Source organism: Suncus etruscus, chromosome 11, assembly GCF_024139225.1.
Source record: "Suncus etruscus isolate mSunEtr1 chromosome 11, mSunEtr1.pri.cur, whole genome shotgun sequence".
In the NCBI taxonomy this organism is placed as follows: domain Eukaryota; kingdom Metazoa; phylum Chordata; class Mammalia; order Eulipotyphla; family Soricidae; genus Suncus; species Suncus etruscus.
Genome location: NC_064858.1, coordinates 91,433,383 through 91,458,652, shown reverse-complemented (window position 1 = coordinate 91,458,652; position 25,270 = coordinate 91,433,383). Strand labels below are relative to the sequence as shown.

Genomic DNA, 25,270 nt, shown 5'->3' with positions numbered 1-25,270 from the left:
TGTACCAGGGAAGACCCTACAGCTGCTCTGACATCTATCTACTCAAAAGAAACACCCCTTAACACTGAGAAGACAACAAGAACAATGACCTGCTTACTGGACAGGTCTTGCTGTATTGCCCCTTAATTGTAAGGTTTGTCTATAACATCACCTGGAAGCAATCCTCTACCACGGAAGACCCTACCACTGCTCAGACATCGTCCTGCTCAAAAGAGAATTCCCTTAACACTGAGAAGACTTAACAACAACAACCTGCTTACAGGAAAGGGCTTCCTGCATTGCCCTTTCATGGTGAGGTGAAACGAGAAGACACTCCACATCATGACTTCAATGTAGGACATGCAGATTCCAGAATCTTTAATACAGAAACATGATACCAACAACAGAGACTGTGTGAAAAGTGTGTTGGCACTACAGACAATGTCTTGGATCGGACGATAACTTGCCTGAAGCCTAGAGCTGGTCTTATGCCAGGAAACTTCAGGGGTAGGATCTCTTTGTATTTAGGCCAAGGTTATTCCTTTCCATGCCTCTCATATTTTGGTGGGCCTATGCAAACAACAATTGCCACTCTAACAACGTTTTTACTGTGCTCCTTTGACTCTAATCCTTAAAACACACCCACTTAAAATTTGAGGTTAACTTAAGCTAATATTCATGTACATGGAAATGTAAAAAATACTATGCCTCTAATGTTAAAGGAGTTACGTAAGTTTGATGGCTTTAGATTGCCTTGTGTGCTGTTAAGAAATATAATGTGCTAGAATCTGGGGACTCGAGGGACAAAATAATCGCACATGGATTCTGTTTTATTTTATCTTAACATTCTTTGGCTGAAAGTTCAAAGTTAAGATATCAGCAAGGGGACTTCTTCTGAGAATTATGTTATGGGTGATTGTCCTTCCACTGTAACTTTACCTTGTCCTCTTTCTTTGCATCTTTTGTTCTCATAATTCAAAATAAAAAAATTAAAAAAAAAAAGGGAGAGGGAAGGAGAGGGAGAGGGAGAGAGAGAGAAGAGAGAGAGAGGGAGAGAGGGAGTAGAGGAAAAAATGTCTGCCATGGAGGTGGGTAGGATGGAAGCAGAAGTTGGAAATAATGGTGGCAGAAAATGTGTACTAATGAAGGGATGAATGTTGAACATTATGAACAACAATCACAAAAATCTTCATAATGTGTATCTCATATTGATCCAATTTAAAATTTTATTTAAAAAATATTCTATTTACTTCATATTCTCACCAGCCCTTAATATTTCACTTTAAAATTTTCACCATTTTAATATTTCTGCAGTAGTTACTCATTGTAGTTTTTTTTTGTTTGTTTTTTTTTTTTTGTGGTTTTTGGGTCACACCCGGCAGTGCTCAGGGGTTACTCCTGGCTCCATGCTCAGAAATTGCTCCTGGCAGGCACGGGGGACCATATGGGACGCTGGGATTCGAACTGATGACCTTCTTCATGAAAGGCAAACGTTTTACCTCCATGCTATCTCTCCGGCCCCACTCATTGTAGTTTTAACCTTCAACTATAATGATTAATGAAGCTAAGTGCTTTAAGTATGAATTTAAAAAATGATCTTTGGTGAAGCAATTGTCCAAATATTTTATCCACTAGTCCCAGTGGATTTTATGTTTCCATACATATTTTCAAGAACTTTTAAATTTTGCATACAACACAACAGGAAGTTGATTTGCAGATCTGTTTCTCATATACTTGCTTTATCATTTCATCATTTGGCAACTGATTTAAAGCTTTTATCACTTGAAATAAAATACATCGAATTTTTCTTCCATCATACTTTTCATAACTTAAATATTTGCTTAACATAATAACACAGCTTTTCTCCTACTTCTTTTTCCCAAAGATACATTTGTTTTCACATTAAGGTCTATGGCTATTTTAAAGCTAATCTTGTGTAATATAGCCCAGATATAATTTAAAGTTCAGAATTTTTTTTGGGGGGGGGCCCACACCTGGCTGTCTGCTCAGAAATAGCTCCTGGCAGGCACAGGGGACCATATGGGACACCGGGATTCGAACCAACCACCTTTGGTCCTGGATTGGCTGCTTGCAAGGCAAACACCGCTGTGCTATCTCTCCAGGCCCAGGATTTTTTCTTTTTTTTTTGCAAATAGATGTTCAAGAAGCATTTGTATTTAAAAAAAAAAAAAAAACTATCTCCATTGATATCCTCTTATATTTTAGTATAGAATCAATTACACACATACAGATATATTTCCAGTCCTTAAACTTTTCACTGATTTTTTTTTATCTTTTTGTTTTCTTTTGTTTTTTCAGGCCACACCCGTTTGATGCTCAGGGGTTACTCCTGGCTAAGCACTCAGAAATTGCCCCTGGCTTGGGGGGACCATATGGGATGCCTGCGGTCGAGATCTTTTCCTTGCAAGGCAGACACCTTACCTCTAGTGCCACCTTGCCAGCCCCCCACTGATTTTTAATCTCATACTATATACAAATAATAATTGAAAATTAATATTAGTCAAATTATCATGATACATTGGTTTTGGTTTTGGTTTTAAGGGGAGCACACCCGCAGCTCTCAGGGTGATTGATACATACACCTGGCTCTGTGCTCAGAAATCACTCCTGGCAGGCTTGGGAGTCCATATGGGATGCAGGGGATGACGACTGTGTGCAGGGCAAATGCCCTATCACTATACTATCACTCTGGCCCCTAATCATGATACATTTAAATATTTTAAATTATCCCAAAGTCAATTTTGAAAAGACAGTTATGTTCCTATGTTCATTGCAACACTATTCAATCATGAAAATCTAGAAGCAACTTAAATATCCAAGAACAGATAGTAGGTAAAGAAATTGTGGTATACACACATACTAGAATAAAACTGTAAAGTCAGAAGGAGAGGGCCAGATACATAAAGATCTCTTATATATAGGATGTTAAACAAACATGGTAAGGGAATAACGAATAGCCAAAGACAATGCTCTACATAATAAGCTTGTCAAGAAGAGGGGCAGGAGGGGATCATGATAAATTGGCAGAGGGAACTGAAAACTGGTGATAGGTGTAGTGTTAGCCTTGCACACAGCTGACCCAAGTTCAATTCAATCTCTGCCTGCCATCCCATTTTGTCCTCCAAGCTTGCCAGGTGTAACCCCTGAACGCCACCAGGTGTGGCCCAAATACAAAAACCCTAAAAAAAAAAAAAACCAAACAAACCTAAAACAAAAAAATAACTGCATACAGGAAACTATCATTTAACAGCAATATAAATTACATAAAAAAATAAGAAATAAAATTGACAAAGACATAATTGTAATAGTCCAAACTATTAAGGTCTTAGAAGAATATTTATAAGCATAAATATTTTAAGACCTTAGATTAGGTGATGATTTCACTTTTTCTCCCCCAGAGGAAGGCCTTTGAACATTTCTCCAAAGATATACTTACAACCATACATGGTAAGATACCTAATGCCACTAGTAACCAGAAAAATACAAATCAATCACAGTTCAGCCTCATATTCACTAGGATGGATATGACAAAATCACAGGCAATAACAAAGTGTTGACAAAGAAGTAGAGAAATTGGAACACGTATATACTGATGGTGTGAATGTAATGTGCAATTATTTTAGAAAATAGGCTAGCAGTTTCTCAATTAGGGGAACAGTTATAAATAACCTAGTTAACTCCACATTAAGGCATATATCCACAAGATAAAAATATCGATCTACGCGAAAATGTACTCTCAGTAACATTATTTATAATAGTCACAGTGGAAACCAAAGTATCATGTTATGAATAGAAAAACTAGAAGTGAAATATCCATATAATGGAAAATTATTTACCTATAAAAAGGAACAAAGTACAGATTGATTTACTATGGCTAAAATTTAGAATTTTTTACAGTAATAAATCGAACTTTCAAGGTTAATACTCTTTAACTTCATTTAGATAAAGTTTACAATAGGCACATCCATGAAGGGGAGAAGTAGATTAAGAGTTGCCAGGGGCCAAAGAGATAGCACAGCTGCGTTTGCCTTGCAAGCAGCCGATCCAAGACCAAAGGTGGTTGGTTCGAATCCCCAAGTCCATATGGTCCCCCGTGCCTGCCAGGAGATAGCCAGGAGTAACCCCTGAGCACCGATGGGTGTGACCCAAAAAACAAAAAAAAAAAAAAAAAAAGAGAGAGAGAGAGAAAAAGAGTTGCCTAGGATTTGGGTATAAAGTTATGGTAGGGAAATATTACATGGTAGAAGTTCCCTCCTATTTGTTTTACTCATTCATTCTTTCTCCTTTTTCCTCCCTTTCTCTTTCCCTCCTTCCTACTTTCCCTTCTGTTCCCCCACCCCCTTTCTCATCTCTCATATATTTCTGGGCTTAATACTATATACCAAATTCTCTTTTTTTTTTTTTTTTTTGGTTTTTGGGCCACACCCAGCGATGCTCAGGGGTTACTCCTGGCTGTCTCCTCAGAAATAGCTCCTGGCAGGCACGGGGGACCATATGGGACACCGGGATTCGAACCAACCACCTTTGATCCTGGATTGGCTGCTTGCAAGGCAAACAGCGCTGTGCTATCTCTCCGGGCCCATACCAAATTCTCTTAAGTATGCATGAAGGATAATAATGATCTAGATTTTTTTTTTTTGATTTTGGTATCAAGGTAATGAATCAGGCAGGTCATAGTGAAAAATGGGAAACACACTCACATGCACTCCCTTTTTGGGAATATTTTGTAGAAAAATGACATCAATATCCTTAATGTTTAGTAAATTTCATCAGTGACATACCCGACTCTGATGTTTAGACTGGTCAAGTTTTTTTTTTTTTTTTTTTTTTTTTGGTTTTTGGGTCACACCCGGCAGTGCTCAGAGGTTACTCCTGGTTCCATGCTCAGAAATTGCTCCTGGCAGGCACGGGGGACCATATGGGATGCCGGGATTCGAACTGATGACCTTCTGCATGAAAGGCAAATGCCTTACCTCCATGCTATCTCTCCGGCCCCAGACTGGTCAAGTTTTAAATGACAAATTCAACTTCTATAACTTATACAGGACTATTTGGGCATTCTATTCATCTAGAATTTGCTTTAGAGGACTGTATCTTTCAAGGAACTGTGGTTTTGATCTAATTTAATGTCAAAAGTTTATAATATTGTTTTATTGTCCTTTTATTTTTCTTTTTTGGGCCACACCCAATAGCGCTCAGAGGTTATTCCTGCCTTTGCTCTCAGAAATCACTCCTGGCAAGCTCGGGGGACAATATGGGATGTTGGGAATCAAACCTGGGTCCATCCCAGATTGGCCATGTGCAAGGCAAATGCCCTACCATTCTGCGACAACTCCAGTCCTATATTGTCCTTTTATTATTATTTTTGTTTCTGTATTATGACTGCTCTTATTCCTGATATTTTTGTCTTTTTCTTATGAGAAAACAAACCTTTTTCTTGTAAGAAATCTACATATTTGTCAATTATAATATTTTAAAAATTAACCAGTTTTAAGGTTCACTGACTTATTGTTTTTCCATCTTGGCTCTGAACATTTTCTTCCTTCTGTTTGCTTTAGGTTTAATTTGCTCTTATTTTTAGTTTAAGTGATATCAAAGTCAGTGACTTGAAAGGCATTTATAAAAAATTAGTCTTAAGAGCTATTATATATACTATTATAATATATATTATTTAGCTGCCTTTAAAAATTACTCTTGGAGATCATCTTTAACCCAAGGGTTATACAGAAGTATTTTACTTTGTTTTCAAGCATTTGCAGATGTTCTAGCTAGCTACCTTTCTGCTACCAATTTCTAATTCATTTCACATCAGTACATATGATTTGAATCTATTTAACCTTATTGAGATAGGCTTTATGGTCCAGAATATTCTAATTTTAAAAGGCATATGTGATAGATTAGAGTAAGCTCACTGGGATACAGAATTCCTTTCACACAATGACCTAATAATGTGAGTAATAACTCATTCACAGACGCATTAATAAAAGAAGGATATCACTGTAGATCAGTACTACAATTCTAACATGACATACTTTTTCAAACTTTATTCCCTTTTTTTTATATTTAAAGTGGTTTTCTCTTATGTAATGCAAGGTGGTTCTTGGTTTTCATCTAATAATTCTATTTCTCATTGGGTTATTTACATTTAATATTGTTATTCATAAAACTGGGCTTAAATCTGGGGTCGAAACAATAGCGCAATGGTAGGGCATTTGCCTTGCACACAGCTTACTCACTCAGGATGGACCTTGGTTCAATTCCTGGTGTCCCATATAATCCCCCAAACCAGGAGCGATTTCTAAGCACACAGCCAAGAGTAACCCCTGAGCATCAATGAGTATGGCCCCAAAACAAAAACAAATAAACAAACAAAAAACTGGGCTTAAATCTATCAACCATTAGTTTCATTTGATCTTTATTCTTTTTTTTTTTTTTTTTTTTTTTTTTTGTGGTTTTTGGGTCACACCCGGCAGTGCTCAGGGGCCACTCCTGGCTCCATGCTCAGAAATTGCTCCCGGCAGGCACGGGGGACCATATGGGACGCCGGGATTCGAACCGATGACCTTCTGCATGAAAGGCAAACGCCTTACCTCCATGCTATCTCTCCGGCCCCTGATCTTTATTCTTATTCCTCAGATCAACTTAAAATATTGTTCTTTCTCTAGAGCCACACCCAGTGGAGCTCTGGGGTGACTTTTGACTCTGTACTCAAGAAACACCCCTGAAGGTGCTTAGAAGACCATATCATTGGTGCGAATCAAAAAAACGAGGAATCGAACAAAAATATTTTTTAATATTTTCAATACAGGGACAGAATACAGTGGGTGGGGCACTTGCCTTGCAGTTGGCTGCCGGGGTTCAATCCCTATCACCTCATAAGGTCCAGGATCACTACTCTTTGTTGCCTGATATCTAATATTCTGATAATCACTATTTCAAATATGAATAGGGTTAGTTCATACAAGTTCATATAGAGGGAACTGTAAGTTGCCTTGCATAGGACCAACCTGGGTACAATCCCTGGCATCCCATATTGTGTACTATGCACTACAAGGAGTAATTCCCGAGTGCAGATCCAGAACTCACCTCTAAGCATTGCTGAGTATGGCCCCCCCAAAATTTAAAAAGTCAAAATTCTCATCCTTATATTTTATTCTCTTTAAATGTAATGAAAGATATTAGTTGTTAGCAAGGGTTGTCTTAAGATTAATGCAAAAATCCAAGGATATATATGTACCAGTGCTCCCAATTTAATATGCTGTCTATTAATATAAACAATATAGAATACAGCATTTCTCTACATAACATAGTACTTTCTAGTTTTTTTATTAGCAAAGCAAATAATTTTACTGAAAGAGTATTAGTTAAGAGATGTGGCAGGGGGAAGAAAGGAATAAATGCTCAAAATAGAAGAAAGGGTTCTCCAAAGAGGAAAAAATAAACTTTCTAGTTTACATTCTTCATTTAATATTTATCATGTCAGAATAATTATGATTAAAATAATTTGAGCTACGTCAAAAAAAATTCCTAATCTATCAGGTTATTTATAGTGGCATTTTTATATTATATATTAACAATAACACAATTTAAAAAATGACTGGAGTAAGAAAATAATGACCTTTGAGAAGTCCAGAGTTATCAATCGGTCCAGGATATACATTTTGATCTCCCATCTGGTACTTGTCCCAATTGTCAAAGCCAACATATTTTTTCCACTGTTTGAACCAGCGACTATCAACTAGGTACCTGAAAAATTAGAAAAGACAAAATAAATCAGTATAGAAAAATACAAGAAGATTACAGAAAAGCCATTCTGATATTTAATTTTTATATTACAAGTGTGCCAACTTCAAAAGATTACTAAGGACAATTATCGTGTTAACATGAAAACCTTTTTCACTCATAAAAGTATCTCTTTTGTTCTAGAAATATCTACAACTTGAGAACAAGAACTGTCATGTACACATTTTAGAAAGTTGAATAGTAGGGCTAGAGCAATAATAGTACAGTGGGCAGAGCTCTTGCCTTCCACATAGTTAACCTGGGTCTGATCGACAGCACCCATTATGTTCCCCGAACCCACTCATGCATGCCAGGTGTGGCCCCTCCTAAAAAGTTGAATAGTTAATATAAACAGCTTTTCAAAAACTATTTGCCAACAAAATTTTGAATAAAAATTCAACTATTAACCAGAAGAATCAATAAAAGCAAAAACTGTAATGCAATATGCCAGGATAAAAGGAAGAAAAAAAATGGCTTCTTTGAAATTTATTTTATATATATTTTTCCCACCACCCCTAAATTAAAAAGTTGCAAAGGGATTCATACAAATTAATACAAATATACAGATGATGGCTATAGAAGAGCTACATATATACCATGAATAATACATACTATTTATAGATATAGGCATGCATATTAAAAATATAAAGATATGAAAACAATTTCAGTATGGTGAAAGGGAGGCAAGGATGTAGGATTAAAATACATACAGGTTCATAAGCTAGCTCCAGGTTTTGGATAGGATGCTTTTGCAGGCAGAAAATCTAGGCCCAATTCGGACATCAGAAAAAATCCCTCAATTGCCACCAAGAAAAAAAACCCTGCCCAGGGCACAGTCCAAAAAACCAAAACTAAAAAGGAAATATACCTAGATAGTCAAACATTATGTATAGTGTTTTATGTTTTCTAAACTAAGTGTACAAAGGTATTCTATATTTCCTTACATTCTTTTCTCCAAGAATCGCTACATAATCAACTTTATTTAATATAATTTTATTTTATTTACAGATATATGCACAGATATCAAGAAAACAGACAATGAATACAGTGAAACTAACAGTTAAATGAGATGATAAATGGAATTTCACATATGAAAAGTTAATTTTTTAATTGATGTGACATGTATAGAAAATAATATCAAATCTGTTTAGGGGGGACCTGCATGACAGCACAGCAGGTAAGAGTTTGCCTTGCACGTGGCTGACCTGGGCTCAATCCTCAGCATCCCATATAGTTTCCTGACCATCACCAGGAATGAATCCTTCTTTTTTTTTTTTTTTTTTTTTTGGTTTTTGGGTCACATCCAACAGCACTCAGGAGTTACTCCTGGCAGGCTCGGGGGGGCCATATGGAATGCCAGGATTAGAACCACCATCATTCTGCATGCAAAGCAAATGTCTTACCTCCATGCTATCTCTTCGGCCCCTGAATCCTTTTTAAAAAAGTAAAAACAACAACTTAATTTATTGATTAATTGGTTGATTAGTTGTTGGGCCACACCCAGCAGTGCTCAGGAGTCACTCATGGCTTTGCACTCAGAAATAGCTCCTGACAGGCTGGGGGACCATATAGGTGCCAGGAATCAAACAGGATCCCTCCCAGGTTGGCCGCATGCAATGCAAATGCCCTACCGCTGTACTTTCTCTCAGGCCCCAGAAATGATTCCTGAGCACAGAGCCAGGAGTAACCTTGCCTGAGCATGCTGGGTGTGGCCCAAAAACAAAGAAATAAAAAACAACAATAAATCTGTTTTTGCTTTTTCTTTTTAAATTTACATATATCCAAGTAGGCTTACATTATTCTGAACAGATGAATATGCATTATGTCTTAATTATAACTTTACACGAACTTTGAAAATTTTTCTTAAGAGAAACAAGATTTTATTGTTTCTAATTTATTATTATTATAACATAATACTCATTTCAAGAAATTACTTATAAGAATAACAAATGACTAGAAAAGTAAAAAAAAATGGATAACATATAGTAAGAAAACATACATATAGGAAGTATAGATTTTTAAAAGTATAGAAAGTACAAAAGTGTAAGTATAGAAAGTATCCCTGATATCTGAAATAATAATGTAAGTAAAACAATCAAGTAGAGGTTGTGAGCTATAACAAAGTACTGGAGTACAAGCTCCAGCATCATACTAATGCCCTGCCTCCTAATGATTGTAGTACCACTGGATTCTAGCAGCACTGAAGCATGAGCAGAGCATTTTAATAGGTAGGTCCACAAGTAAAACTGACACAGTAGTAGCAGCTCCAGAACATCCTGAACACTGCTGGAGATGTTAACAAATAGAAAAAGGAAAACAGGGGGCCTGGAGAGATAGCACAGCGGCGTTTGCCTTGCAAGCAGCCGATCCAGGACCAAAGGTGCTTGGTTCGAATCCCGGTGTCCCATATGGTCCCCTGTGCCTGCCAGGAGCTATTTCTGAGCAGACAGCCAGGAGTAACCCCTGAGCACTGCCGGGTGTAGCCAAAAAAAAAAAAGAAAAAGAAAAAGAAAAAGGAAAACAGGGGCCAGAGAGATAGCACAGCATTAGGGCATTTGCCTTGCATGCAGCCAATTCGGGAGGGAATCGGTTTCAATGATCCCAAGCCTGCCAGGAGTAACCCCTGAGTGCCACCTGATATGGCCCCAAAACAAAAACAAAAATAAACAAACAAAAGAAAACAATTAAAAACTCTAAAATTGACATATATATTGACTTGAGTTTAAGTTGCTCAAATTTTATCACAAACTTAAAACCACTTAAAATTCATTTAAATACGATGAAGTGATGGTACAGCAGTTAGGGCACCTGCCTTGCACATAGCCCAACCTGAGTTCTAGCCACAGCACCCCATGTGGTCTACCAAGTCCAGCAGGAGTGATCCATGAATGCAGAGCCAGGAGTCAGTCCTGAGCACCACTGGACGTGGCCCCCAAACCAAAACCAAACCAAAATTTTTTCATTTCAATACCAATGTACAAACTCATTGCTTTTCAACCATACAAGGTTAAATATTTCAGAATAATACTGAGACATGCTTCTCCAAATAAAAAAAACTATGAAGTAGTTTTTAGAGGTTGTGGTTGTTTAGGTTGTGTTGTTTTTTTTTTTAAGGGGTCAAAGCGGTGGTGCAAGCAGTAAGCAGTAAGCCTTGCCTGCGATAGTTTATGACAAACTGCAGTTCAATCCCCTGGTGTCCCATATTGTCCCCCAAGCCAGGAGCGATTTCTGAGCGCATAGCGAGGAGTAACCCCTGACCATCACCAGGTGTGGCCAAAAACAAAACAAAGCAAAACAAAACAAAAAAACCTATGAAATAAATTATCAAAACATAATTCACTTTATGACTGAATTGGGTCTATGGATTTTCCTCTCCCTCTCTTTCTTCCTTCCTTGTTTTGGGGTCACATTTGGCAGCGCTCAAGGGTTATTCCTGGCTCTCTCCTGGCTCTGTACTCAGAAATTACTCCTGCCAGCTTCAGGGTCCATAAGGGACAGGGATCCAGACATAGTCAGGAGTGTAAGGCAAACGCCTTCCCACTGTGCTATCACTTCAACCCCTGGCTATGAATTTCTTAATCACTATTTTCCCCCATTTCATAGATTACAATGGAGAATCCCTTTACACTTGCACATTATGATTCCCACATAGTAGTAAAGTAATATTAAGATATATATAATTATTTTTTATTATTGTAAAATACAGTATTTAAGGATATTACAGGGCTCTTGTCTTGCATGGACCAAACAAAGATTCGATACTTGGCATCCCATATGGTCCCAAGCTGAGCCAGAATTTCCTGAGTCAGGAGTAACCACTGAGTATCACCACGTGTAGCCTCTAAATCAAAAGAAAAAGGAAGGAAGGAAGGAAGGAAGGAAGGAAGGAAGGAAGGAAGGAAGGAAGGAAGGAAGGAAGGAAGGAGGGAGGGAGGGAGGGAGGGAGGGAGGGAGGGAGGGAGGGAGGGAGGGAGGGAGGGAGGGAAGGAAGGAAGGAAGGAAGGAAGGAAGGAAGGAAGGAAGGAAGGAAGGGAGGGAGGGAGGGAGGGAGGGAGGGAGGGAGGGAGGGAGGGAGAGAAAGGAAGGAAGGAAGGAAGGAAGGAAGGAAGGAAGGAAGGAAGGAAGGAAGGAAGGAAGGAAGGAAGAGAGAGAGAGAGAGAGAGAAAGAAAGAAAGAAAGAAAGAAAGAAAGAAAGAAAGGAAGGAAGGAAGGAAGGAAGGAAGGAAGGAAGGAAGGAAGGAAGGAAGGAAGGAAGGAAGGAAGGAAGGAAGGAAGGAAGGAAGGAAGGAAGGAAGGAAGGAAGAGAGGAAAGGAAGGAAGGAAGGAAGGAAGGAAGGAAGGAAGGAAGGAAGGAAGGAAGGAAGGAAGGAAGGAAGGAAGGAAGGAAGGAAGGAAGGAAGGAAGGAAGGAAGGAAGGAAAAACAACTAAAATAAGATATTTTGAGTAGGGCCTGGAGAGATAGCACAGCGGCGTTTGCCTTGCAATCAACCGATCCAGGACCTAAGGTGGTTGGTTCAAATCCCAGTGTCCCATATGGTCCCCCGTGCCTGCCAGGAGCTATTTCTGAACAGACAGCCAGGAGTAACCCCTGAGCACCGCCAGGTGTGGCCCAAAAACCAAAATAAATAAATAAATAAATAAAATATATATATATATATTTTGAGTAATATACTAAATATGCTTAAAAACTAATTTCTTCAATCTTTCAAATGTGTCCCATAATCTCCAATCTCAATTCTATACTATCAATAACTACTTTATATCTTAGCTGGTCTTAAACCAAGGATCGAATAGACCCTACCATCTTAAACTGTAGGTCATAAGATTATATGTGGTTGTATAATTGAATGTGGGGGCATCATAAAAAATTTGGAAAAAGTCAGCCTTCAGAGCATGTAACAGTCAGGATCAAAGTGATAGTATGTACAGTGGCTAGGACATTTGTCTTGCATGAGGCCGGCCAAGATTGGAACCATGGCATCCCATGTGGTGCCCAGCGTCCACCAGAAGTAATTCCTGAGTACAGAGCCGGGAGTTACTCCTGAGTACAGAGTCAGGAGTAACTCCTGAATGCTTCTCAGTGTGTCCCCAAAACAAACAACAACAACAAAAAGCAACAGCCAAAAATAAATTTAAAATCAACCACATGATGCATGTGAGCTTTAGAACTGACAACCAAAGTGGGTACATTTTTCAAAATGAGAAGCTTCAACTTTCTGTAATTCTTGTGCTCTAAACATCTTATTCTTACCTTATTCCCTTATATAATAATTTAGGGTTTAAATACTCTTAAATTCAACTTTTGCTTCTATACTTTGGATCGAATTTACTTTTGCCTCTTTGAAGAGACACCACAGTAATGGCCACTACCACTTTGTTTCTCTCTAGTTATTTTATTTCTCCTCAGCATATTAACAACGTCAATTATTTTCCATTTTTCTCCTACACTACTTTCTCAACTCACACGTTTATTTTTCTTTATTTGGGGGGGGGGGGATCACAGCCAGCAGCGCTCAGGGGTTACTCCTGGCTCTATGCTCAGAAATCATCCCTGGAAGGCTCGGGGGACCATATGGGATATCGAGATTTGAACCACCATCCTTGTGCACACATCCCTCCATGCTACCTCCATGCTATCTCTCCGGTCCCCACACGTTCATTTCTTTTTCTAACCTTATTCTTCAGATCTGGCTTTGTAATCAAGTTTTTCCTTAGTTTCCTCTTCAACCCTGACTTATTCTTTTACCTAGTCAGCCAACTTTAGACCAATCTTAGGCCCACCCCAGTGGGCCTTCAGAAAGATTCTCGCAAAGTGACCAGAAACCAGCCAGAAAAGTCAAAACTATTAACAAAATTTTATTTTATTTTAGAGTTTGGGGCCATATCCAGGGACGCTCAGGAGTTACTCCTGACTTTGTACTGTATACACTAGAATTACTTCTGGTGATGCTTAACTTAGGAACCATATAGGATGCCGAAGATCCAACATGGGTCTTTCGCATGCAGGACTAAAAAACCTATACTCTAAAAAACAAAACAAACAAACAAACAAAAACAAAAAACAAAAAAAACCCTATACTCTGTACTGTCAATCTGGCCCCTCACAATTACTTTTATACATTTCAATACTTTTAAAATTTGAACTTCATCTTAAGGAAATTATTCCCCTGGCAAAAATACACCAGGGTGGGATATTACCCCAGCGAAGTAGTTTAGATCTTAGATCTTGCAAACCAGGATCTAGGAAAGAATAGAATAGAAACCAAGGAAAGAATAGAACAGACGACAAATATATGGAGGCTTGCAAATATGTACCCAGGAAAGCACAGAATAAAACAGCTTTGTAGAAAGCAACATGTGCAAAAACAGAAAACGGTCAAAACTTTATACTTGAAGGGTGCCTTTGGCACCTTTGGCTGTGTGAGAAATATCCCACTCTCTGCTCTTCTTGTTGATGTGTGTACAGCCCTTAATGTCTCTATTAATTAATTTAAACAATGGTTCGCATGCTGGGAGCCTGGATAAGGTACTATATTGAATAAAGATCTACCTGTGAAGTCACTGGATGGGTGCCCAGGTGACTATAATAAAGCTTGTTAGAGTCCTTGTCTCATATTTACTTGTCTCATTCTCTCAACTGCCACTCCCACTGGATGGATGCTGAAAGTGTCAATCTGATTGGCAATGAATATTCATGATTCTTTTGCGGTGCACATATGTGCAGGTATGTGTGTATATGTGTGTGTGTTTAAGGACAATTTATTATTTAAAGAAATTTTTGCTCGGGCCCAGAGAGATAGCACAGTGGCGTTTGCCTTGCAAGCAGCCAATCCAGGACCAAAGGTGGTTGGTTCGAATCCCAGTGTTCCATATGGTCCCCCGTGCCTGCCAGGAGCTACTTCTGAGCAGACAGCCAGGAGTCACCCTTGAGCACCGCCGGGTGTGGCCCAAACACCAAAAAAAAATTTTTTTGCTCAAGATTCTGTGGTTTTCATAACTATTAAATAATGGTTTCTCATGCATCTAATTCCATCAAAAACTTGCTTCCTGTAACTAAATGTTATTCAAACTGTTTCTATTGCCTAATGCTATTATATAATCCATACAAGTCACTTCAATTTTGAATCAGAGAAAGTCATTAAGTCCTTGAATCAAATGCCCAATTCCTTCTAGGAATTTTTCCAAACAAGATTTTATTTTAGACAGTTCAACTCTGAGTCTCAACCATGAGCACAATCTTCACATGTTTTGCTCTAGTGATCAAAATAAACTGTCACTGGGGCTGGAGAGATAGCACAGTAGTAGGGCATTTGTCTTGCATGCGACCGATTCAGGATGAACTTGGGTTCAATTCCAAGCATCCCAGGTGCTCCCCCAGCCTGCCAGGAGCAATTCCTGAGTGCAGAGCCAGGAGTAACCCCTGAGTGCTGCCAGGTGTAGTCCCAAAACCAAAATAAAATAAAGTGTCATCAAAAAGCTAATTTCCAAGCCAGAAATCTTATTTCTTCCTCCCTAATCCTACAGCATCTAGCAAACAAATACATTAATAAGACTATTTCTGGACTGTGTCCTTCACTTCTTCATTCTTAGGGAAAAAAGTACTTAAGTTCTGTATCCTCCCTCTTTCCATTTTTTGATAACTTAGATTTCTACACTACCTGCCCCTGCTATTTGTTCTGGTGTATAATTCATATGCTATTTCCATTTAAAAAATACAAATAAGACCTTTTCATTCCTAATTAATTTTTTGGCCAAACCCAGTAATGCTTAAAGGTTACTCCTGGCAGTGTTCAGGGGGCCACAAGGGATGATGGGGATGCAACTCGAATTGGGTACTTGCCTTGCACACTGTACTATTGCTCTGGCCTACATTAAAATTTTAACAGTTCCCTAGAATGTACTCAAATTTATATAATGTGTTTTCACATTAGTGTATCATCAGAGTAACCTTTTCATTTTAGCAAATAAAACCAAAGCTCAGAAAGTTATGTGATGTTCCCAAATTACTTAACATTACTGAATGTACAAGGTCCATTTTCAGTCTAGTTTTGACACTGAAGTTGAATTTTCTTCTTACAAATGTTCTTATCCTAAAATTAGACTTAATAAATATTAATTCTAAATTTAATAAAAAATGAGAATTATTTTAGGTAATAGACTAAATTTCTGTTATTACTGTGTGGACTTAGAGACATTATTTAAATTAAAACCTTTAAACTGCTTATTGCAATAATGAAGAAAGACACTGTAAAAATTAACTGGCGATTTACTTGTACATACTCTCAATGAACAAGAGATTAGTTAAAAATTAAGTCCGTTTGCTCAGGGAATTCAAATTTCAGTGGAGAAGAGAAACAAATAATTAAGATATTAAAATACTGTGGCATTAAAAAAGAAACAAGAAAACACACGAAGATGTTCCTATTTAGAACAAAGGAAACTGAAAAAAGTAATTTTTGCATAGTTTAGGAAGAAAGGGAAGCTATTTACACTAAAGTGAAATCCTATGCGAGGGTCAGAACAACTTTGGAAATTTGGTGTGCTGAGGTAATGATGCGCTTGGAATTTTTGATAACAAGTGAAAAAATGCTGGCTAACGGATGAGAAGGAGAATGTGACAAGATATACTAGTGCCTTTCCAGCATATCTAAGGATTTTATCCCGGGTGAAATGGAAACCACTGAAAGACTTTTTAACAGGAAAAAAATATATAACTGTTATTTTCTAGAAATCACTGGTAACATCTCACAGGAGTGTTGGGAAGATAAAATACCTGTATAATGTTTAGTAACCTGAGTCAATTTTATGACAGTTCTCAAACCTAGATCAACTAACCTAAGAAATAAAAGTTGGGGATTTTGAGTGTTTGGCTTGGAATGGGATAGGGCTGAGGAAACGGGATATATAGTTTGAAGCTGTTTTCAATGTTTTTATATATACTAGAAGCAAATATAATAAAGTTATATAGGAACTAATGTGAGATTACAAATAGTCTTACATATAAAAAAATTCAAAAGTGGTATGATGAAATGGAGAAAATCTAATAGCAACATTTAGGCAAATTTTGTAGGGAAAGGGATTATTATTAATAGCACATATTTATGATTTTAGATAAGCAATTACTGCTTAATACTTAATACAAACACAAAAAGTCCTATCTGCTCTCTACAAAACACATATCTTCTATAACTAGAATACTCTTCTATAAGAAGAATTTCAGGGCCCGGTGAGATAGCACAGCGGTGTTTGCCTTGCAAGCAGCCGATCCAGGACCAAAGGTGGTTGGTTCGAATCCCGGTGTCCCATATGGTCCCCTGTGCCTGCCAGGAGCTATTTCTGAGCAGACAGCCAGGAGTAACCCCTGAGCACCGCCGGGTGTAGCCCAAAAACAAACAAAAAAAAAAAAAAAAAGAAGAAGAATTTCTGCTAAATCCAATATAGAATACAACTACAAATACTTTATTGTTTGATTTTTTTTTGGGGGGGGTGATGAGAATCAAACCCAACACATCTCAGGTCCTCTTTTTCTATCTAAATTGCAACAACACAAAAATTTAGGAGGGAGCCAAGTTAAGACTGTGAAAGTGAAAGAAAACCTAGAGAAATGGGTGAAAAGTTTTACAAATATCTAACAAGGGATTTATATCTAGGCAATCAATATACAGAATACTTAGAAACTCAATAATAAACAAATAACCAAATTAAGTATACAAAGGTTCTGAACATTTTGCCAAAACGATACAGAAGTCAACATTGGAAAAGATATATAGCATAGTTAATCATCAGGAAAATACATCAAACTCACGATGAAATTAATACTTCTCATCCACAAAAGTAAGAATGATAAAAATGATAGACAATAAGTGCTAACAAGAATTTAGAGAAAAATGGAACCCTTGGACTTGCACGCAGCTGCTTTGAAATGTCTTATCAGCTCCTCAAAAAAATTATTTTTAAAGAGATCCATAGATGTATATACTGTTTTATGTCCAAAAATATCTACAAAATGTCATTGTATCTCTAGAAAAACCTGAACAAGAATATTCATAGTAGGATTGTTTATAATAGCCAAAAAGAGTGAACTCAAATGATTATCCACTGAGGAAAGGACAAGGTCTATGCAGTAATCAAGACAGAGTTTAATTCAGCGATTAAAAAGAGAAGTACATGATACAACATAGGTTTACCCCAAGAAACATTGTTATATCAGATTCACAACCATATATTGTATACATACATACTTAAGAAAAATCAGAAAAAGACAAATATGCAAGACAGAAAGTAGATTAGTACTTCCTCAAGTAAGAGGGCTTGGAAAAAATTGGAGAAGGAGAACTCTAAAAGAGTATGGGCTTTGAGGAAAGGTTAATTTATTCAAAATTGTGATGTTTCCGTAATTTCTGAACCTACCAAAACCTAATAAACTGCAGACTTTTAAGAGGGCAAATTATCTATTATGTAAATCATATCATAATAAAACTATTATATTTAAAACAGTAGAATAACTATGCATCGATATGAATGAAATTATTCAGGATGACTTTGCAGAGAAGAGTTTTGAGTTGACTTTTTTTAATGATTAATTGCTTAATTTAAGCATCATGGTTACAAAATTGTTTGTTGTTGGGTTTCAGTCATAGAATGTACCCTACTCTTTCTCAATGCACCAATGCACCCTTCCTACCACTGATGCCTACCCTTTGCTTCCCCTACCCCTCCTATCCCTTCCCTCCTCTCTCTCCCTCCCCTCCTGCATCCTACCCCACCCCACCCTTTGACACTATGGTTTGCATTATTGTTAATGCATGTCACTTTCTCCCCTTTCAGCACCAACTTGCTGTCCAGAGTGATTCAGTTCCAACCATCACTGTTGTAGTAGACCCTTCTCTACTCTAAATGCACTCACCACTCTCCGAGGCAAGCTTTCCACCCTAGGCTGGACTTCCTGACCCTCATCTCCACTGTCTCTGGCTATTATTACCAAACTGTCTCTTGGTTTTCTTTTTTTTTTTTTTCTTTTTTTTTTTTTTTTTGTGGTTTTTGGGTCACACCCGGCAGTGCTCAGGGGTTATTCCTGGCTCCAGGCTCAGAAATTGCTCCTGGCAGGCACAGGGGACCATATGGGACGCCGGGATTCGAACTGATGACCTCCTGCATGAAAGGCAAACGCCTTACCTCCATGCTATCTCTCCGGCCCCTCTTGTTTTTCTTATATCCCACAAATGAATGAAATTATTTTATATCTATCCCTTTCCCTCTGACTCATGTCTTGAGTGGGGTTATTACTTTTAGGGCCGCACCCAGCATTGTTCAGGGATCAGACTTGGTGGTGCTTAGAAATTATCATATGTGATGCTAGGGATCAAACTTAAGTAATGGGGTCAGTTGAGTTCTTCACACACATCCTTAACCCTGCACCTCTTTCTGACCCTGAGTTGGGTAATAAAGTAGGTAAATTAATGGCCTTCAAATGGTCTAAAACTATGGTCAAAATGACCCCATCACATAATGTGATGATGACAGTACTGTCATTTATCTTCAGTACCACATCATGTGTAATCAATGTGTAATAGTGTGTGTGTGAGTACCATGGTAAAGCGTGCAACTCTAGATGAATAATGCAACCAAACTGAGAGATCCCTAATTAGTATCTCAGCTAAATTGTGCCAGCATCATAACCAAATGCCTATTATTTATGGTCAATCCAACAATACAGAGAAGGGAAAAATATACACAAACATACATAAAATTTCAAAATAAAACACCTTCCAGAGCCACAGCAATAAATAGAGCAAGTAGAATGCTTGTCATCGGGTCAACTCGAGTTACATCCCTAACACCCCATAGGCTACCTCCCAAGCATCACTAAGAGTGATTCCTGAGTACAGAGCCAGCCAGGACTAATCCCTGAGCATCAAAGGGTGTGCTGCCCCCACCAAAAAAGAAAAAACCACCAAAGAAAACCCAAAACAATAAAATACCTTCCTTTAAAAATAATTTGAGGCTGACAAGATAGTAAGTAGAGGGGTGAGTTAAGCCAATTCCATACCTCAAGGGTCTCAAACTCAGTTTACCTGGGGGCCACAGGAGGCAAAGTTGGGGGGAGGCAGGGCCGCATAAGGGATTTCGCTTACCGAATATTCGCGATAAAAAAATCACATTAGTAAGAAAAAAATCGCAAAAATCGCATTAAACATTTGCATACCTTGAATGAAACTGCTCGGGGTATGTGAATATTTAATTCGATTTTTTTCTTACTAATTCGATTTTTATTGTGATTATTCGGTAAGCGAATAATCGCGAATACTGCGATATTTGAAGGCCAGCCGCGGGCCACAAAATGTTTACAGAGGGCCGCAAACGGCCCGCAGGCCGCGAGTTTGAGACCCCTGCCTTACATGTAACTGACACCGATTCAATTGTTTCCTATCACTGCCAGGAGTGATCCAGAAGCAGTGTGGAGTAAGCCCTGAGCACAGCCAAATATGCCCCCGAACAAATAATCAGTAAAATATATTAGTAAGATATATTTGAGATAATACTAACAATATGTTAAAGCCTATAGGGCAGGGATGGCGAACAAGTTCGACATAAAGAGCCAAAATTTTAAACTGTGGGAGTCAGAGAGCCATACCAAACAGTGACCTGCCAAAACAAACACTCACACAAAAGCATATAATTTTAACAATAATATATTAAACACATATTGCATTTTGCCATTTTGAGTGAGGGTAAAAATTCTGTTCGCCACCCCTGCTATAGGGCTACAATAAATAAATAATTTGCAGAAAACAATGACCACCAGCTATATCAATGCAGAGCTCAATCAGTTAGAAAGACTGCTAAGGGGGTTGAGGCAACAGTACACCCAAATGCTTGCCGGCATCCCTTATTCCTGAGTGGTGAGCCAGGAGTAACCCCTGAGCATCGATGGGTATGCCCCCCAATATATATATATATATATATATATATATATATATATATATATATATATATATACACACACACACACACATATATATCTATAAAACAATATTAAAAAAGACTAGGGTTGGAGAGGGCACAGCGGTAGGTAGAGCCCTTGCCTTGAGCGCAGTTAATCTAGGACAGAGCAGTCCAATCCCCCAGCATTCCATATGGACCCCCAAGCCAGGAGAGATTTTTTTTTTTTTTTTTGGTTTTTGGGCCACCCCAGGTGACGCTCAAGTGTTACTCCTAACTATGCGTTCAGAAATCGCTCCTTGGGGCCGGAGTGAAAGCGCAGTTGTAGGGCGTTTGCCTTGCTCACCGCTGACCCAGGATGGACCTGGTTCATCCCATATGGTTCCCCAAGCCAGGAGCAATTTCTCAGGAGTAACCCCTGAGTGTCACTGGGTGTGACCCCCCCAAAAAAGTTGCTTGTATAAATTAGTACAGTTTTAACAATGAAAAGTTAGCAATAGAGTATAAAATGCTGTATTTAGTATTAACTACCTAATTTGGGGCCAAAGCAACAGCACACCAGTAGGGCATTTGCCTTGCATGTGGCCGACCTGGGATGGACCTGGTTCCATCCCTGGCATCCCACGTGGTCCCTGAAGCCTGCTAATAGCGATTTCCGAGCGAAGAGTCAGGAGTAATCCCTGAGCGCCACCAGGTGTGTTCCCCAAATAAACTAGAATTAACTATCTAATTAAAGTATCTGTTATCAGTGACCACATCCATGACCTTAAGCACTGAAACCTGTACCAGTTTCCATAGTTGTAAAAGGAGACAACCACCGATTTCATAAATTCAAAGAAGTTCCTATTATGGTAAGCGAGAGCTAGTTTTGTAATCATAGTAGCAAAATGAAACATACTGGTCACACCTCTTTTGAGAACCAGTTTCTTCATCACGAAACCCATGCAAATTTATGAATATTTGATCAAAGATATATTTCCGGATTAAACTATTTAACTTTGTAATTGTTAAATAATACAAATCAGGGCAAACTAGGAGTTTTTCCCTACTCTGATCAACTTTATCCTTATCAATCTGTCTCTTTGTAACTCATGAAATTTAATGCACATTGCATCTAAGTAATTATCTCTAATGCTCTCAGAACTCTAAAAGTTAGATTAACTGGACCTCAGAGCCACTCCTGGACTTGCTTGTAAGCCTCAACACACACACACACACACACACTTGTAAAAGCTCTTTTCCCCTTCTTTTCCAGGGAGATTCAAAAGGAGAATTTACAAGCAGTGCTCAGGAATCTCAGGAGCCACTCCAAATTATTTATAGACAGACTATGTCAGCCTAAGGCAATGGTCCTCAAACTACGGCCTGCGGGCCACATGTTGTATTTATTCCCATTTTGTTTCTTCACTTCTAAATAAGATATACGCAGTGTGCATAGAAATTTGTTCATAATTTTTGTTTTCCTATAATCTGGCCCTCCAACAGTCTGAAGGACAGTGAACTGCCCCCCTGTTTAAAAAGTTTGAGGACCCCTGGCCTAAGGGATCAGTGCTCAGATGATCATGAGGTGCTGCTAAGGCATGGTACCATTGTGTCACCAGGACCATGCTGACAGTGCTCAGGGGTCCACACGGTGTCTGGGACCAAACTCGGGAACTCTACATGCATTGCATGCACTCTAGCCCTCTGAATTATTTCCCTGGCCCAGTAAATAGGGCATTTACTTTAAAGGCTACTGTAAAATATAGATTAATGTTTACTAGAGGTAGAATTATCACTTGTGAACCACATACAAACCAATAACTTCTCAGAGCTTAGAATCTTTGTCTCTAATAAAGAAAAAATTATAAACATATATAACTGGGGCCGGAGAGATAGCACAGCGATGTTTGCCTTGCAAGCAGGCGATGCAGGGCGCAAGGTGGTTAGTTCAAATCCCGGCATCCCGTATGGTCCCCCGTGCCTGCCAGGAGCTATTTCTGAGCAGATAGCCAGGAGTAGTAACCCCTGAGCACTGCTGGGTGTGGCCCAAAAACAAAACAAAAACTACATATTATATTTAAATATAAACATATGAATATATACATACATATTTTTATTCTTGTTTGAATGATCAGATCCAATATATTACTAGTGATATCCTTCCCCATATTAACCACCCCACATATCTGATGATTTCAAATCACTTCTCTAAATAGTGTTGTCATTCATACTTGGCGGTACTCTTTTTTTTTTTTTTTTTTTTGGTTTTTGGGCCACACCCATTTGACACTCAGGGGTTACTCCTGGCTATGCGCTCAGAAGTCGCTCCTGGCTGGGGGACCATATGGGATGCCGGGGGATCGAACCACGGTTCGTCCTAGGCTAGCGCAGGCAAGGCAGGCACCTTACCTCTAGCGCCACCGCCCGGCCCTGGCGGTACTCATTTTACGCATGGCTCTGCATTCAAAGATCACTCCTAGCAATATTTGAGGGATGATATGAAATGCTCTGGATCAAACCCAGGCCAGCTGCATGTAAGGAAAGCATCCTACCACTGTACTATCACTCAAGCCTGAATAATCATGGTTATTTATAAGGAATGATTCTCAAAGTGAAGAAAAGAGTAATCATTCTAAACTCATAATATATACAATTATTAAGGTGGTAAAGTGGATTGCTCTACTAGCCAGGATGCTGCTCAAGTTGTCAATTTTCAGAAAGAAATCAAACAGTCATAGAATTATGCCTGTGTTATCAACTGTCTTTTTGAGAACTGGGGGAGGGGCCTCCCAATTAGTGCTCAGGGGCCCAAGTGCCACTTCTCCAGCTGTGAAAGGCAAACAGTGCAATGTCCTTCCAACAACATGGCATTGCTAAGACCCAACAATGCTAAAGGCAACTAGAACCATCCAGGTGGGGCACCAGAGCATATGGTGGTGGGATTTGATCTCAAGGTCAGCATAAGATCCAACACTTGAACTATCTGCCCAGTTCCACATTCATTTCAAATGTTTTTTGTTTTGTTTGAAGACCACATCCAGTTGTGTTCAGGACTTAATCCTGGCGCTGTCTTATGGGCACTCTGCATGGGCTGAGGAGGACTTTGCATGCAAAGTGCCAGGGTTCCAACCAGAGTTGGCTGCCATGCAAGTCAAATACCTTACCAGCTGTACTCTCTCAAACACCTCAGATGATCTTTCTTGACTTTAAAAATTCACTATTGGTTATTTCTTTGGGGAAAAAAAATACCCAATAAACATGATAACATAAATCTCATATTTATATGTGCATTTTCTGGGGAGGGCAGCTTCTATAAATTCAAAGTCCAAAAAGAGTTTCATTCATTTTAAGCATATGATAAATCAATACTTTGAAATTGGGGGCTGGAGCGATAGTGGGTAGGGTGTTTGCCTTGCATGTGGCTGATCTCGGTTCAATCCCCGACATACTGTCTGGTCCCCCGAGACTGCCAGGAGTAATTTCTGAGCATAAAGCCAGGAATAATTCCTCAGCACGGTTGCCAGGTGTGGCCCAAAAACCAAGCTGAAAGAAATAAGGATTGGGATGACAGTACAGCAGGTAATTCTCTTGCCTTTCAGGTGGCTGCTATAATTCTACCCCTGGGATCCCCCCCCCCCAAAAGTATCTGAGAGGTGTGACTTAAGGTCTCTACTAAAAGCATATTATTTCCTGATAAACAGTTTAAAACATTAACATGTGATTCCTTTTCAAACAAAATGATTCTCTTTTTGTGCCTGGGGGACCATAAAGGATGCTGAGTGCAACCAGCATCTCTAACCTGAGTGCAAGTCAAGTATCCTACACACTGAACACTCTCCAGTCCTGTATTAAAACTGCAACAACTGTTTCCATAAAAAAATTTTTTACCTTGTATAAGCTAATATAAAATGATATGATTTAGAAAAAAAAAAGCCTAAATGTCACAAAACAGAAAATGAAATCAATTAAAGTTCTGGATCTTGTTTACCAAATAAGACAATTAAATCCTAGATTCACCAAACACATAAAATAATTTAAAAAATATAAAAGCTGGGCCTGGAGAGATAGCACAGCAGCGTTTGCCTTGCAAGCAGCCGATCCAGGACCAAAGGTGGTTGGTTCGAATCCCTGTGTCCCATATGGTCCCCCGTGCCTGCCAGGGGCTATTTCTGAGCAGACAGCCAGGAGTCACCCCTGAGCACCGCCAGGTGTGACCCAAAAACCAAAAAATAAATAAATAAAAATAAAAAAATAAAAAAATAAAAATAAAAGCCACATTAAGAGAAGTTTAGAGATTTCAAGCAATTATCATACAAAAACTATATCTGTTTTAAATGTAAGTACTTTGTCCTTACTATCACAATTCACAAAAAAAGTTTTGCTTCAGTTTCATTTCCTACAAATGATGTAATAGATAGTTTATTTCCAGTGGTAAGCACTCTGACACAGTTAAAACTAATTTCAATAGTAACAGTACTTGCAATAGTAATAAAATTTACTTAAATATATACCAACCCATTTGAAATTCATAGTGTGATCCTTTACACATTATTTGTTCATTTG

General features: G+C 38.6%; 1 protein-coding gene across 3 annotated transcripts in view; it reads right to left on the bottom strand.

The window, feature by feature from the left end:
* The window catches only part of USP15 (ubiquitin specific peptidase 15), a 128,691-nt gene that overhangs the window by 99,558 nt on the left and 3,863 nt on the right, over positions 1-25,270 (bottom strand). For all 3 annotated transcript variants that reach the window (XM_049782736.1, XM_049782737.1, XM_049782738.1), the window contains exon 2: positions 7,619-7,746. In XM_049782736.1, the coding sequence (XP_049638693.1) occupies positions 7,619-7,746 (128 nt within the window). The remainder of the gene's footprint in view (positions 1-7,618; positions 7,747-25,270) is intronic.